This window comes from Ictalurus punctatus, chromosome 1 (genome assembly GCF_001660625.3).
Source record: "Ictalurus punctatus breed USDA103 chromosome 1, Coco_2.0, whole genome shotgun sequence".
Lineage (NCBI taxonomy): Eukaryota > Metazoa > Chordata > Actinopteri > Siluriformes > Ictaluridae > Ictalurus > Ictalurus punctatus.
This window is the reverse complement of record NC_030416.2, coordinates 20684631-20701165: the sequence shown is the minus strand read 5'-3', so window position 1 is coordinate 20701165 and position 16535 is coordinate 20684631. Positions and strand designations below refer to the sequence as shown.

At 37.3% G+C, this 16535-nt stretch overlaps 1 protein-coding gene across 5 annotated transcripts in view; it reads left to right on the top strand.

The window, feature by feature from the left end:
- The window catches only part of inpp5b (inositol polyphosphate-5-phosphatase B), a 30249-nt gene extending 13731 nt beyond the window's left edge, over nucleotides 1-16518 (top strand). For all 5 annotated transcript variants that reach the window (XM_017475273.2, XM_017475278.1, XM_017475283.3 and 2 more), the window contains 17 exons: nucleotides 2832-2913; nucleotides 6635-6805; nucleotides 7290-7391; nucleotides 7579-7693; nucleotides 7866-7982; nucleotides 8250-8437; nucleotides 8574-8685; nucleotides 8826-8935; nucleotides 9068-9203; nucleotides 9284-9394; nucleotides 9502-9667; nucleotides 10550-10785; nucleotides 11060-11170; nucleotides 11585-11669; nucleotides 11771-11898; nucleotides 12040-12151; nucleotides 15623-16518. In XM_017475273.2, coding sequence (XP_017330762.1) covers nucleotides 2832-2913; nucleotides 6635-6805; nucleotides 7290-7391; nucleotides 7579-7693; nucleotides 7866-7982; nucleotides 8250-8437; nucleotides 8574-8685; nucleotides 8826-8935; nucleotides 9068-9203; nucleotides 9284-9394; nucleotides 9502-9667; nucleotides 10550-10785; nucleotides 11060-11170; nucleotides 11585-11669; nucleotides 11771-11898; nucleotides 12040-12151; nucleotides 15623-15732 — 2192 coding nt within the window. In that variant the 3' untranslated portion in view covers nucleotides 15733-16518. The remainder of the gene's footprint in view (nucleotides 1-2831; nucleotides 2914-6634; nucleotides 6806-7289; nucleotides 7392-7578; nucleotides 7694-7865; nucleotides 7983-8249; nucleotides 8438-8573; nucleotides 8686-8825; nucleotides 8936-9067; nucleotides 9204-9283; nucleotides 9395-9501; nucleotides 9668-10549; nucleotides 10786-11059; nucleotides 11171-11584; nucleotides 11670-11770; nucleotides 11899-12039; nucleotides 12152-15622) is intronic.
- Nucleotides 16519-16535: the final 17 nt, after the last annotated feature.

The window sequence follows — 16535 nt, the reverse complement described above, 5'->3', positions numbered from 1 at the left end:
GCTAGATAACTAATTACACTGATTTCCAGACCTAACGCCAGTAACGTTAAACGCATTAGCAGTGCTTCATACTCAAAGCCCAGGGTTTATGTGTTTTAGCTAATGAATCGTATAACATTTCAGATCGATTAACACTGAGAATATTAGTTTTAGTTTTGACTGAACGAAAACCTTCACCTGTGTTTATAGAAATGTTAGCTTCGGTCTCGTGCTTAGTGTAGCGATTATCCCCATAGAAAGATTTTCACTGAAAGGGATAATATACCAACAATACTGTTTGCAGAACAAGTACATTTAAAGTTGTGTTGTAAATTACAGTGTATTTGTGCACTACTTTTTCTTGTCACACATCGATGTTGAACTGAGCGCTAGACTTGTGTAACTAGTGCAGTAGGGTTTGCTGTGTGTGCACTTTGTCTTGTCGGTAACGCTCTTGTCTTCCTGGTGCTGTTTGTTGTACATTTCCTTTGCTGCTGAAATTCTACTATGTGTCACTACTGTGTTGCATTTTAGCCTGTTGTAATCAACGTACGTGTTGTTGGTTTAGTAATCCTGTTGTTTGTTAGTAGATAGGAAGGCCACGTTTTGGGTCCTTCCACAAAGGTCAAGCTAGTAAATCTGCTGAGAATGCAGAGGAAGACAAGCAGCCAAGAAAAATGTCAGACATTAGTAACAAGCATGCTGTTAAGCTACAGTTTTAACATTAGAATTTGTTGCACTGTATGAATGAGCAATATACATTTCGAAATTCTGGGTTCCTCGTGTCTGTTATGACTCTGTGTGTGTTAGCTTTTTTTTTTCTGAAACACCGTATTAGTTTGTCTATGTATGTATGTATATATGTATCTAGCGCATGATAATTATGCCATCCCAGTTTCAGTGTTATACTGCTGGTTGTGTGCCAGAGACCAGTGGTTTTGAAAGTGTGTTACTATTGCAGAAGGGTTTGTTGAGGGATTCGTGAAGCATAGCCAGCAGGGTCCATGAGCAAATTGTATTTATTAGTAAGTAAGTACTCTATTTGACTCGTCACTCACGTGAAATGGGTTTAATGCAGTTATTAATGGCTTTAATGACTAAAAAAACACATGGACCTATAAACAGTGACGGAGTGGATTTAATGTATTCAGGAATAAAACTGGTTGCAATAAATATCTGGAATACTATTGTACACCTTTTTTTTTGTTTTTGTTTTGTTTTTTGTATATACTCTTATATACCCAGGGTTTGTGACTGCACCATTTTGTGAGATCCCCTGGCACTGACTATCTGCTGGACTGATGTGCTTCCCTGTTAGATTGAATATTGTGTCTGATTAGTGACTACGTTTACCTGGGCAGCAGTAATCCAATCATTGACCTTATTCTGAATAAGACAATATTGTGATTTAAGATGTTTATATGAGTTGTGTTTAGAATATTCCTTTCATGTTCCCGTTTAACATGTTATATAGAACATAGATAGATTAACGGCAAGTGTCATTATGTCGCCACGCTGTCCGACATTCCCTCCAGAATTTCATGTATCAACATACAGTTCGTCTTCGTTATGGTACCATATACAGTTCTAGGAGTTTCATTTTTAATTTTACGAAAGTTTCAAGTGCAGTTAATTATTTGTCATGCTATACGTGCAAATAGACGACTGCTTGAGGCCACTGGCTGTGTACGAAACCCCGTACTTACCTACTATATAATAGTCGAAAGATGTGTATTTCTCCTACTATATAGTAGGTAAGTATGCGGTTTCAGGCGCAGACATGCTCTCTTGTTTGGCATGAAATGGTTGAGCACTGCGTATGTGTCCTGTCGCAAAATGTGGCGAAAACTCCAACACGACGTTAATAATGTGATTAAGGTGTGTACATGTCAATCAGTACATTTACATAGACAACAGTAATCCAATATTAAGATAATACTCTGATTAAGAAACTAGCATGTAAACAGCAATTTTTAATTACCTTAATACGACTAAAGTCATGGTCGAAGTAAACACAAAACAAATTAATACACGTGGAGTATTCCTGTTTTAGTCACATTATCGACGTGCATTACAGACATGTAAACACCTTAATCACACTATTAACATCATGTGGGAGTTTTCACCGCATTTTGCGACAGGACACATACACACACACGGCCGTGCTCAACCGTTTAACGGCAAATAAGAGAGCACAGCTGCATCCGAAACTGTGTACTTACCTACTATATATTAGGTGAAATACATGTATTTGAGCTGCTATATGGTAGGTAAGTACGTGGTTTGGGACACAGCCTACGGCTTCAAGCAGTCGTCCATTTGCACGTATAGCAAGACAAATAATTAACTGCACTTGAAGCGTTAGTGAAAGTTAAAAATTAAACAGCCAAAACTGTATGCAGTATCATAATGAAGACAAACTATATGTTGATGCGTGAAATTCTGGAGGGAACGTCGGACGGCGTGTTGTGGTGACGTAATGACATGCGCCGTTGATCACTCTATGTTCTATAACATGTAAAACGGGAACATGAATGGAATATTCTAAAAGCAACTCATGTAAACACCTTATTCACAATATTGTCTTATTCGGAATAAGGTCAATAATTAAATTACTGCTGTCCATGTAAACGTAGTTAATAATGCACGTCGATAATGCGACTAAAACAGGAATACTCCACATGTCTTAATTTGATTTGTGTTTACTTCGAGTATGACTTTAGCCGGATTAAGGTAATCAATAATCTTTACATGGTAGTTTCTTAATCAGAATATTGTCTTAGTCAGGTTAATATCTGAATATTGTTGTCCATGTAAACGTACTGACAGATGATTCCCTGTGCTTCCTACAGACAGATCCCACACAGCCCCCAAAGAAAGCAAACATACCAGTACCAGCACTGAGACGGTCAGAGGAGAGAGTCTCCATGAGAGGTAAGCAATTTAAGTTAAATTAAGAAATTACTCAGGGTGGCTGTAGCTCAGGTGGTAGAGCGGGTTGTCCACTAATCACAGGGTTGGCGGTTCGATCCCCAGCACACATGCAGAAGTGTCCTTGGGCAAGTTTCTGAACCCCAAGTTGCTCTAGATGGCTGATCTTAATGTGAATGAGAAACAATGTAAAACTCTTTGCAGAACCACTAAGGTTAAAAGGCATTATATAAGTGTGGACTATTTACCATTTATTTTATAGGCATAAACACCATGTGCTATAGATGGAAAAACATACTGTTATAGGAAATAATCAATGACATGGTGGTATAATGTGACCTGATGCAAAGTTGATTATTTTTAACTGAATGTTCTGAAGATTTTTATGTACTACTTATACCACAGCAATCTACCAGTGATCAGTTTTCTATTAATTAAAGAATGACATATTACCTATAATCAGATAAAAGTGTAATGTTGTTGAATGTCCACAGAACAAGTTTGTACCTTATAACAGCTATAAACAATCATTCTGTCACCAGAAGATAATCCGACAAAAAATTTTTACATTTAAAAAAAAAAAAAAAAAAACGCAGCTTTTAGTTTCACAAAGAAACTAGAAAGTGTTCTTTCCTGAAGACTGTCCCATAGAAGAAATCGTACTGACCAATATAAAACCCTGACGCTGGAGACTCCTTCCATAAATGTTAAATAAACATGTCCTTACAGAAAGTTTCTGTGTCAATGGTTATACATTTTTATTTTTAAATAAGAACCCCTTTTTCAAAATTTGTTTATCGGTTTCTTAAGCTTAGATTATGCAGATTGTCCATACAATTCCCAATGAATAAGCTATAGAAAAGATAATGTATTAGAATTACTGCATTTGTATAAAGCTGTGATTTGCTTTGCAGCCAGATGTGTTGTCAGAGCTGCTGTTTGTGTGTGTGTGTATGTATGTATGTATGTGTGTGTGTGTGTGTATATATATATATATATATATATATATATATATATATATATATATATATATATATATATATATATATATATATATATATATATAGGGAGTGCTACTCCTCCGTTAGGCATACCAAATAATACGTCATCATATTGCTAAACCCTAGTTCCAATGTTTGTGTTTGCCAAGCATTTGTGATTGAAGTACCTGTAGTCTAAAGGCCATGTGTATAGTCTGATTGTATAGCAATGTTTTACTGCTGAAATATGAGCCTCTCCAGTGTTTTCTTTTATAATTAAGTTTAGATTTGTCTTGCATTTGACAGTACAGGGTTATTAGTAGGAGTATAACAATACACTGTGGTCATGATTTTTCAATTCGATTCTCAGAATATTTTGAACAAAATTTGAAAGAAAATTTGAATTTTTTTTTTATTATTATTTCTGAGTTATAAGCAATGCAAAACAGTGCCGTTTTGTTTGTATAAGATTAAATAAATCAGAAATAGCTATGAACATCGGTATAATATTGTAAACAAAATGTACTACAGGTTCACCATATCTTAAAAATAAATACATATAGAAATTCTCCCAAATAATTGATTGAATAAAAATATCTCAGGGAAAAATGATTGAGTTAAACATTATGAGCTCCTGTGTACAACCCCAATTCCAAAAAAGTTGTGTGATCTCTCTCACTCAAGCTGTTATCAAGACCATCCCAAGCTGTTATCAGTGTCTGGTCCAAAAGCCAGCATTTGTCTTGGTATGGGGGTGTCTCAGTGCCCATGGCACGGGTAACTGGCAGATCTGTGAGGGCACCATCGATGCAGAAAGATATGTGCACATTTTGGAGCAACATATGCTGCCATCCAGAGCAGGACAACGCCAAACCACATTCTGCCCGGATTACAAGTGCGTAAGCAGAGAGTGTGCTTGCTAGCATGGCCTGCCTGCAGTCCTGCAGCCAAATTAAGGCAACAAAGGCCCTGTACAGTTGTGCAGCTGTAGAAATGTATAATGTATGAATGGGGGAAAATTCCACTTGCTAAATTTAACCAACTGGTTTCAGTGCCCCAAAGCTTAATAAGTGTTATTAAAAGAAAAGGTGATGTTACACATTGGTAAAGAGTCCACTGTCCCAACTTTTTTGGAGTGTGTTGCAGTCATCAGATTTGAAATTAGTGTATATTTTCAAAAATAAATAAAATTCACAAAGTAAAACATCAAATAATGTGTTAATTATGTGTTTTCAACACAGTACAGGGTGAATATAATTTTTAAATGACTCCTTTTGTTGTTTGTTTTTTGCATTTTCCATACTGTCCCAACTTTTTCAGAATTGGGGTTGTGTAATTGATAGAATACCAATATGCATGATGTGAATCGCACATTCCCACGGTGCACATCATCACAATTTTGCATTGCGATCCATCGTGTCACGCCTAGTTATTAGTGATTAGCCCTCAGTAAAAGTTTTGAAAAATGATCGTCATATTGCACAATATTGTGTTCATCCTTCTCTAGAACACCCATTTTGTACTTGGCGTGCAATGCTTTCTGCAAACTTTTGTGGTGTATTCAAAGGAGCAGGATAGGAAAACCATGAATTAGACTGTCTTTCAGATGTTGTGATCCATACTGAGCAAGCAGGTTCTTTGAGCTTTGATGTCAGCTTAGCATTTGGCTCTAATATTTCTTGAATAAAAGTGTAATAACTATGTCAGAGTTTCTTTCTTACTTTTTTAAAGCCCTTTCTGGAAGATACAGTGTAAGATCAATTGGATTATTTATTTGTTTATTTACCCAAGGTAATCTTTAGTTATCATTTCTTAGCTTGACTTGTTTCTTCTCTGTGATCTAAGATATTTTAGTTAGAGGAACACAAACTCACTGTGCTTACTAAGTTCTCTCTGAGGAAAGAAAATAATGTCACACATTTTAGCGATAAATGAGATATGCCTGGTTACATTTCAGAATCTCTCTTTTTTTGTGTTTATTTTAAGTAATATATTACTGTACTTGTCTATCACTGGTCACCACCTGATTACCTTTGAAAGTAAGATGAGTTTCTCTGGATGTAGAGTTATGTGATGGAAAGCCAACACACACTCGGCCAGGACGTGGCTCGCCCTGCGTCCGTGTTTATGGCAGGGCCATGCGTAGCTGCCCTGATCAGTGGAGCAGAGAATTTCAGTTCTGCTGTAAAAACAGAGTTTAATGTTCTAAAAGATCATAAGTTATTTAAAATGCGGCAGTAAATTCACTGCTCTTAAGACAAATTATTTATCTGGCCTACAAACTGGATAATAAAAGTTAAACTTCCGCGTCCCGGTCTGCTTTTGACTGTGTTGCTGGCACTAGTTCTACAACCAAGTGCAGTTTTACTGTGTGAAACTGAAAGGCTATTTTTCATAAACTTAACAGGATTCTTCAGTGGGTTCAGTTGCATCTCTCTATGTTTTCCTACAATTATCTTGCACTTCTTTTTCTTTTTTGTTCAAATAGTGGAAGTTACTGTAGTCCAATTCCAGTCTTGAGGATGAGAGTCCAGCCCAATTTAGTAATTTTCCTGGTCTGACACACTTACTCAGCCTGGTGAGTTGCACCAGGTCCCCAGGAGGGAAATTACCAAACTGTGTATTCTGCCTCAATTCTAGGTCACTTTCGGTAGAGGTGTCTTGCAGATAAATGTCATTGTAAATGTCTAAATATGGTTCAGGGGCTGTTACTGACTAATGCATATTTCTGTACTTTGCAACAGCCAGGGGAGGGAGAAAGTGGAAGTAAGGAATGAGCTGGTTCGCTCATCTCAACACACTGTATCCAACAAATCCCAGATGCTCACCATGCCTAAGTTTGGCCTACGTGACAACCTTGTCAAGTGTGAACTTCTTAAGAAAGAGGAAATGTACACCTACATTGAACCATTCACGTAAGTGCTTGATCAGCTTCACTAAACAAGACGTGGTTTTCTTTTCTTTTTGGAATGATATTATTGACGATTTTCTGGGGTTTTTTTTTTTGTTGTTGTTATTTTTTAAGGCAAACAACCTGCAATTGAAAATACAGAATAAAGAATGTCACTTGTAAATTGTGATTATGAATATTTTTTTTATAGCCATTGTAATAGTAGCCATGATAAATCTCTTGATTTCTAACATTTGAATGTGTTTGCTAAAACCTCCAGACATATTATTACGGTTTATGATGCGTCACTATAGCCATTTAAGGATACTTTATCAAATTTGGTTACACACAGATTCAGCCTAACAGTTCTTCCATTTCCAAATTGAAGGATCTGCCCCTGTTTTCAGATGTCACATGAAAAATATTTTCGATACAAATATTTTAGTGTATATATAAATGTACATAATTTAGCTTGCTTATTTGTTTTTGTTTGTTTGCTCTTTCATCAGCTTCTTCCTGGGTACATACAACGTAAATGGGCAGGCACCGAAGGAGTCCTTGCACACATGGCTAGGTTCCACTGCTCAGCCTCCTGATCTCTACTGTGTAGGGTAGGCATTACCCTATACAGTACGCTGTTGCATTCTTTGGCAATTTTGCATTTTTCCATGCACTGTACTACAGTTTAAACAAGGGCTCATTCTAAATAAGATAAAGATTTGGCATATGTGCACTATAACCAAAATAAGGGATTCCTGCATGAGGGAAAATCCTAACATTATTGGGTTTTCTCACTAGGTTCCAAGAGCTGGATCTAAGTAAGGAGGCATTTTTCTTTAATGACACACCCAAGGAGCAAGAATGGATGAAGGCTGTATCGGACGGCCTTCACCCAGACGCCAAGTATGCCTTAGTAAGGACTTACCCTCACTATGACAAAAATCTGACATAAGTTTATTAAAATTTAGTGAGACTACCACATTCTCGATTCAGTGTCAAATGTAGGTTAAATGACTAGTGTTTTCATTGTGGACTCAGAGCTTTTGTGAGAGAGTAGCTGTTGAGCTTTTTGCCCTGTCGAACAGATAAAGCTGGTACGGTTGGTGGGCATCATGCTGCTCTTCTATGTGAAGAAGGAACATGCTGAGTACATCTCTGAGGTGGAGGCAGAGACAGTAGGCACAGGCATCATGGGACGAATGGTGAGATTACCCACACATTAGTTCTTAAGACTATGCGTGCTTGCCTATGTACTGCCATAAGCTACTCAAGTGTCTAAAGCTCTTTCTTTTTATTAGGCCATTGCTGGTCTTGTGTTTAAGTGGTTTTAAGAAGATTCATATACTGATTATACTGACTTATTTTCATATCAATTTAGTATTTACATGCCTAACCAGAACAGAATAACATAATCCTCACTTATACTTTTTCATTGTTTAAGTATATGTTTGCTTTATCTGTACTTTCAGGGTAATAAAGGTGCTGTTGCTATTAGCTTCAAATTCCACAATTCAGACATCTGCATAGTGAACTCCCATCTGGCAGCTCATATAGAGGAGTACGAGAGAAGGAATCAGGATTACAAGGACATCTGCAGCAGGATGCTCTTCAGACAGCTTGACCTGACACTTCCTCCACTAACCATCATGAAGCACAGGTAACTTTCACAACCACCAATTTTTATTTTCAGCCTAATTCCACTGATTGTCAAGTACAGCCTGAGATTCACTTAAACACACCTGATGTGGTTAGAAATCATTTGGCTTTTATTAAATCCACTGTTCTGTCTGCAGTGTTGTCCTGTGGATTGGTGATTTGAATTATCGAATTAGTGACCTTGAGGTTGACCGTGTAAAGGATCTGATATTGAAAGATGATTTTGAAACACTTCACAATCATGATCAGGTAGATGCTAATGCCTAAAATCTTTTGTGAATACATGTTTTCAGTTGTGTTTTCAGTTGTGTTTTCAGTGTGTGCGTGTGTGTGTGTGTGTGCGTGCGTGTGTGCGTGTGCGTGCGCATGCGTGCGTGTGCACGCTTTAGCTGAAGAGGCAAATGGATGAAGAAGCTGTGTTTGTTGGCTTTATGGAAGGTGAGATCGATTTCCAACCAACATACAAGTATGACACTGGCTCTGACGAATGGGACACCAGGTAAGAGTACATCTGATCTGGATTTTCAGTTGCTGCTTTGTGTTGTATTTATCATAAGATTTATTAAGAGAAACAGCTTCAGGTGAGGGTGTGTGCGCGCACCTGACTGTCTGTGTGCACACTCACACTCAGTGAGAAGTGTCGAGTCCCAGCCTGGTGTGATCGTATCTTGTGGAGAGGGAAGAACATAACCCAGCGGAGTTATCAGAGTCACATGACTGTGAGAAACAGTGACCACAAGCCTGTCAGTTCCCTGCTGGAAATAGGGGTGAGAGAGGCAGCCTAGCCTTAGCCTATTGTCTCTGAACATTTATGGCTGTGCATAAAATTTCTAACTGCTCTTTATAGATCAAAGTGGTGAATGAAGAGATCTATAAAAGGACATTTGAGGATATAGTGCGCTCTCTGGACAAACTGGAGAATGAGTGCATTCCATCAGTTTCTCTGTCAGAGCGAGAGGTGAGAGTACTGTGTATAACCTAGATAAAGTGGGAATGAATTTGATTTATGGCTATATTTTTACTGTTCCTCTGTAATGCATTTTCTTCCTCTAATGTTTCCTTCAGTTCAATTTCAACAAAGTGAAGTTCATGCAGCATCAAGCAAAAACTCTGACACTTCACAATGATGGACAGGTACCATGTCAGTTTGAGTTCATACAGAAGCTGGATGAGCCAGCTTACTGCAAGCCCTGGCTCACGGCCAACCCACCCAAGGGCTTTGTGGCCCAAGGTAAAGTCGTGCCTATCGTGGGTTTTGTCATTCATAAGGGCAAAGTAATTATGCAATAATGGTTTGAAATATAACAGTAGATGCAAATTTTCACCAGCTTGACACTGGTGACTGTTTCTGTTAAGATTCTATAAAGTTATTTAGTTAATTTTCAAACAAATTAAGAGTCAAGCCTTCAGATAATTGGCTACACTAATTGCAGTGGGTGAATTTATATTGCCTTCTCGCAACTGTCATGCACTGCAAAGATCTGTCGGAGCTCTGCTGAAATGAATATGGTCAGAAGCACATACTCATATGAATGAATAATGTTCAAATATATGTAGTTGATCTAAAAGGAAAGATGAAGTCTGTGAACATCCACATCTGGAATTATTTAAACACACAAACACAACATACTGAAGATCAAAGATTGTGAGGTTTGATAAATTAAAATATTTTTGTTTTTTACATCAAATGTTTAAAAAAAAAAAAAAAAAAAAAAACTTCAAATGTTAACTTTCAGAGCTGACATAAAATAAGCAGTTGAAACAAAGAAATATATATCCATAACTGAGGTTTTATATAGATTTCCTAAAGTCACTTTTACCAAATATAGTCTTGCGCAAGTCTAATTGTCCAGAAGAAAAAAACAAAAAAAGACCAAAATGTTCTTTGTTCTGTAGTTACTAGTAAATCAGCACAGAATGAATAAAAGCAAGGAGCTCATCATAAAAATGAGTGGGCAGGGCTTTACAATTTTAATAGGTCATTTAATGCATCTGATTATAGTAACTGAATATTACTTTAAAAATGTTCTCTTCTAATACAATAGTCTGCTAAAGTAGCTGAGCTGTAGGAGTGGTGGCTATTAGAGATTTGGAGCTTCTTTCCTGGCTGTAGGGGCCAGTGTGGACATTGAACTGGAGGTGTTTGTGAATCGCTCTACCGCTCCGGAGTTGAACTCAGGCCAGCAGCAGCTAGAGGACATTCTGGTGCTGCACCTAGAGAGGGGCAAAGATTACTTTATCTCCATCACAGGCTCCTACTTGCCAAGCTGTTTTGGCTCATCCATCCACATGCTCTGCCATCTGAGGGAGCCCATCCAGGAAATGCCTCTGGAGACCATCCACAAACTAGTGAGTTACACTGGACACCTCATAAGCAAAACATAAGCAGTTGGTTATCTGTTTAACTGTTAACTGCTATACCAGTTTCCTGAAAATGTTATTTGTTTTCCGTCACTTTGTTTGAGAAAGAAATTTTGCAAATAGTTGAAATGATGAAAGACGAGCTGGTGGTGCTTGTGAAAGTACTCCTGCCCCAGCCATTCAAATATGAGGAGAATGTCAAAAGTAATTGTATTGTGGTGTGTGAGACTCTGGATTGCTAATTTTGTGTTTTCTGTGAAAGAGCTTGTTGTCACCCAGCGAGACAAACAGCCCAGACACCGAAAAGGCTTTAGACATTCCTAAAGAAATCTGGATGATGGTGGACCATCTCTACCGTAATGCCAGCAGACAGGTGTGTGTGTGTGTGTGTGTGTGTGTGTGTGTGTGTGTGTGTGTGTGTGTGTGTGTGTGTGTGTGTGTGTGTGTGTGTGTGTTCACACGAGAACCTGCATGTCTGCCAGTGAGTCCATCAAAGAAAGAGACTGATGATATTGTCAATTTCTAAAGAAACAAATTATTTTTTTTAAACAAATGAACAATCCAATTGCTCCTCAGCAATACCAAAAGTAAAAGATGGAATTTGTAGAGAATATTAAGCGTTTGGCTAAATGAGTCACAGGGACAAAAGAACACATCATTCTGGCTACACTAATATTTTAGTGAACTCCCAGTGCTGAGTAGTAAAGCAAATCAAGCCTGCTTTTTATTTACAAAACTATTGCTGAAAGTAGATGTTAACTTGTTGCTATCTATGTTTCTACTAAAGGAAGACATCTTTCAGCAGCCAGGACTACGCAGTGAATTTGAGGAGATCAGGGATTGTTTAGACACAGGCTCACTTGACTCTCTCCGTATCCTTTAAGCACTTTTGACTTGTAATGTTATTATTTCATTAAACTCTGCATAAAAGCTGTCTGTTCTATTTTGTGCACACCCTTGACAAAATAACTAGCGGGAAGTAACCACTCCGTGGCTGAAGCCCTGCTTCTTTTCCTTGATGCCCTTCCTGAACCAGTGGTCCCTTACTCTCTGTACCAACAATGTCTGGACTGCTGCTACAACAGCAGCCAGTGTAAACAGGTTTGTGTCTCTTTTAAAAAAATATATATATATATATATATATATAAATATATATATTATCATACTACAGCTAAGCTACCTTTTTTGTTTGTTTGTTTTCTCTCTTTTTTTATTTTTTTTTTAAACTTTTTCTGTTTCTAGATTATTTCTGTGTTACCCCAGTGCCATAAAAATGTGTTTAACTATTTAACGGCATTTCTCCGGGAGTTGTTGAAGAACTCTGCACAGAATCGGCTGGATGTCAACATTTTAGGTAGGTCAAACAGACACTTTCACTTCTAGTTTTCTGCATATATACATATGGATTTTGTGAACATGAGCATTTTGGAGAAAAGCAGAACTCGAAGATTATTTCTACAAGACATGATTTGTTTTGTTCTTTACTAACAAAAAATAGACAAGAAGATTAAATGACCTGGTTTAAAATAAATATTAAGCTGTATCCAGCACTATCACATCAGGTTTGTCCATGGTACAATGTTACATACTTTATATTGAGCTGCTTTTTAAAAATTATGTACATGTATAGAACATCACAACAGACAAAAACCTGAAATGTCTATACAATATATGTAATTATTTATTAATGACTAACTCCAAACCAACAGGGAGCTATACTCACCATCCACTTTATTAGGAATACCTGCACATTCGTGGAGTTATCTAATCAGTCAATAATGTGGGAGCAGCATAGTGCAAAAAAAAAAACATGCAGATACAGGACAAGCGCTTCAGTTAATGTTTACATCAAATAGCAGAATGGGGGAAAAAGTGTAATCTCAGTGACTTTAATCATGGCATGGTTTTTGGTACAAGATGGGCTGGTTTGAGTATTTCAGAAACTGCTCATCTCCTGGGATTGTCACACAGAACATTCTCTAGAGTTTACACAGAATGGTGCAAGAAACAAAAAAATATCCTGTGTGCGAAAGGTCTGCGAACTGAAACACCTTGTTGATTAAATAAATTAGAAGAAAATGACCAGACTGGTCTGAGCTGCTAGGAAGTCTTTAGTAACTCAAATAAGCACTTTACAACCATGGTGAGCAGAAAAGCATCTCAGAATGCACAACACATTAAACATTGAGGTGGATGGACTACAGCAGCAGAAGACCACATTGGGTTCCACCCCTGTCAGACAAGAACAGGAATCTGAGGTTTTCATGGGCACAGACTCACCCAGACTGTGTGATTTTCTGCTCATCATGGTTGCAAAGAGTGGTTATTTGAGTTACTGTATCCTACCTTGTAGCTCAAACCAATCTGTTCATTTTCCTCTGACCTTTCAACAAGGCCCACCCACAGAACTGTTGCTCACTTAATGTTTTTTGTTTTTTGCACAATTTGATGTAAACTCTAGAGACTGTTGCATGTGAAATTCACAGGAGATGAGCAGTTTATAAAATAATGATATGAAATAGCAGCTCTTCTGGTAGCTCACACTTTTTCTTAATTCTGATGTTTGATGTGAACATTACCTGAAGCTCTTAACATGTACCTGTATGATTTTTCTTTTGCATTGTGCTGCTGACACAAAATTAACTGATTAAATAATTGCATGAATGTGCAGTTGTACCGGTGTTCCTAATAAAGTGGACACTGAGTGTATGTATAGTAATGTTAACTAACTTTCACTGTTTAGTTCAATGCAAAATGCTAGCTTAAAAGTATATTATAATGGGTTCCCAGTTATGTCTTGTTCTGAGATCGAGTGTTTGAACAGTGGTATTTCTCTTTCCCCTGTTGATTAGTGTGACACTAAGCATGGGCATCGGTGAGTTCATGTATAATGAAGAGGGCAGTTAATGTTTTCCAAGCACATTTGGCACATTATAATGCTATTCTCAGATATGTAATAGATAAGCAACAATTCACCAATACAAGACCTTTTAGAATGCTATATCCGGTTATGTACGGTGCTGTGTAAAAGAATGTTTTATTTGGTCATTTATTTTATTGAAGCAAAAAAAGTTATTCAACCCCTATCACCCATGTGAAAATATATTTGCCCTCTTAAACTTCAGATCTGGTGGTGCCAACTTTTGCAACAATAACTGTAACCACACACTTCCGATAACTGGCAATCTTTTACAGCAATGTGATTGAATTCTTGCCCATTCTCCTTTGCAGAACTCCTTTAGTTCACCACATTGGAGGGTTTTCAAGCATGAACTGCCCACTTAAGGTCTTGCCACAGCTTCTTAATTGGTTCAAGTCAGGCCTTTGACTAGGCCACTCCAGAACATTTAATTTAGCTTTTTTGGACCATTCAGAGGTGGATATACTCCTATGCTTTGGATCATAGTCTTGCTGCATAATCCAGATGCACTTGAGTTTCAATTTACAGACTGAAGACCGAACATTTTCCTTTAGGATTTTCTGGTAGAGAGCATAATTCATGTTTCCCTCAATTATTGCAAGTTGCCCAGTTCCTGAAGCAGCAAAGCATTCCCACACTGCCACCGCCATGCTTGATTGTAGGTATGATGTTCTTTTTGTGGAATTCTGTGTTTGGTTTATGCCAGATGTAACAGGACCCCTGTCTTCCAAACAGTTCCATCAGTCCACAGAACATTCTCCCAAAATTTTTGAGGATCATCAAGGTGTGTTTTGGCAAAATTCAGACGAGGATTAATGTTCTTCTGAGTTAGCAGTCGTTTTCAGCTCACAACTATTCCATAGATGCCATTTTTGCCCAATGTCTTTCTGATAGTGGAGTCATGAACCTTTATTGATGCATGAGAGACCTGTAGGACTTTTGATGTTGTCCTTAACACTTTTTTGTGACTTGCTGGATGAGTCGTTGCTGTATTCTTGGAGGAATTTTGTAAGGTCTGCCACTTCTGGGGAGGTTCACTACTGTGCTGAGTTTTTCTATTTGGAGATAATGGCTCTCACTGTGGTCCTTTTGGAGTCCCACAGCCTTTGAAATTGCTTAGTAACCTTCCCCAGACTAATGTATTTCAAATACCTTCATCATTTCTAGAATTTCTTTGAATTTTGGCATAGTGTGTTACTGGATAAGACCTTTTAAGCAACTTCATGCTGTTGAAAAAGTTCTATTTAAGTGTTGATTTGATTGAACAGAGTTTGCAGTAATCAGGCCTGGTTGTGTCTAGTCCAGCTGAACCCCATTGTGAATGCAGTTTCAGATTTGGGGAATTACTAACTATGGAGGCAAATACATTTGCACACAGGCCCAGTTGGTATTGGATAACTTTTTTGCTTCAATAAATAACATTCAAATTCAAACATTCAAAACATTACCAAAAATTGGTAAGTTGTGTTTACTCCGGTTGCCTTTGTTTTATCTTAGATTTTGTTTTCATTTTTGAAATAATTTAGTATGAGATGTACACAAAAACAGAAGAAATCGGGATGGGGAAAATACCATTTCATAGTACTGTAGCCATCTTAGTCGTTAGGCCTCTCTGCTATAACATTAAGTAACTATATTGATTAGTTTGAATAAGGATTCTTTGGACATCATCTGCTTACTCAGGCACTAATTCATGTTCACTGTGCATTACAAATTCAAAAACTAACAAACGGTGGCCTTTAACAGCCAAGCTATTAACAGTCACAAAAGAAACCTGTCTGGGAGTAAATGGACATGATTGTTAGTTTTATGAAAACTTAAGCAGTTGTCAGTTTTTTAATATACATGAGGAGTGAGTACTTTGCATGAACTGTATTCATTATATTGTGTCTGTTTTGTTCACAGCCACTATATTTGCTGCCTTAATGTTAAGGCCCCCCAAAAAGCAAGACATTTTGGAGAAAAGAAAAGCAAAGGAGTTTTTCCAGCATTTTCTGGTCCAAGAGTCCCACTAATATACATCACTGCCTACTTATTTTGCTGCACAGTATTTGACTACATTTTTATAACTATAATTTGTCTAACTTGTTAATCGATTATTTTATCTTGTATATTTTATCTTGTTTGTCTTAAACTGCTACCATTTGAATTCAAAGATTTGAAACAGCATATTAAAGACCATTATTTTATTATAAAAGGAATGGTTTGGAGGGAAAATAAATTTTATGCACATTTTCCACTTGTGTCAGAAGTACTCAATCAGCCAAGACATGTTTGGGGTACAGGTACTATGATGCTAAAATAGTTAGTGATGGAAGCTTTTGCCATTGTGTAAATCCGTCATAGATTTCCAGTCATTCCAAATCATGTAGAATTTTAGTAATTGCAAATGACTGAAAAGTTTAGCATTTTAAAGGTATTTCATTACTTATCAACTTCACACAACCAAGTGCATGAATTAAACACGCTTGACTCAGACAACCCTTAGCTGTTATTGCTGGAAGCAATTATTAGGAAAGTTGTTAAAATATGTCAATTAAAATATTTTTTTGTCTTAAAAGTTTACAGCTACAGTACACTATATAACAACGTTGTTGTAGCTGCAGTGCAGTATCTAAAGATTTGGACGCCATATAGTTTTGCTGACATGCTAAATTTGAGGCAAGTGGAAAACTTGTGCAGATTTCACTCTTATACGGCAGCTGAATCACACAGAAATCATTATTTAAAGAGCAAACGTGTTTGTATTTTGATGTAAGTACAAAACATTTTTATATTAAAAAAAAAATAGAAGCACTGAATTACAAGCGTCCTCCTT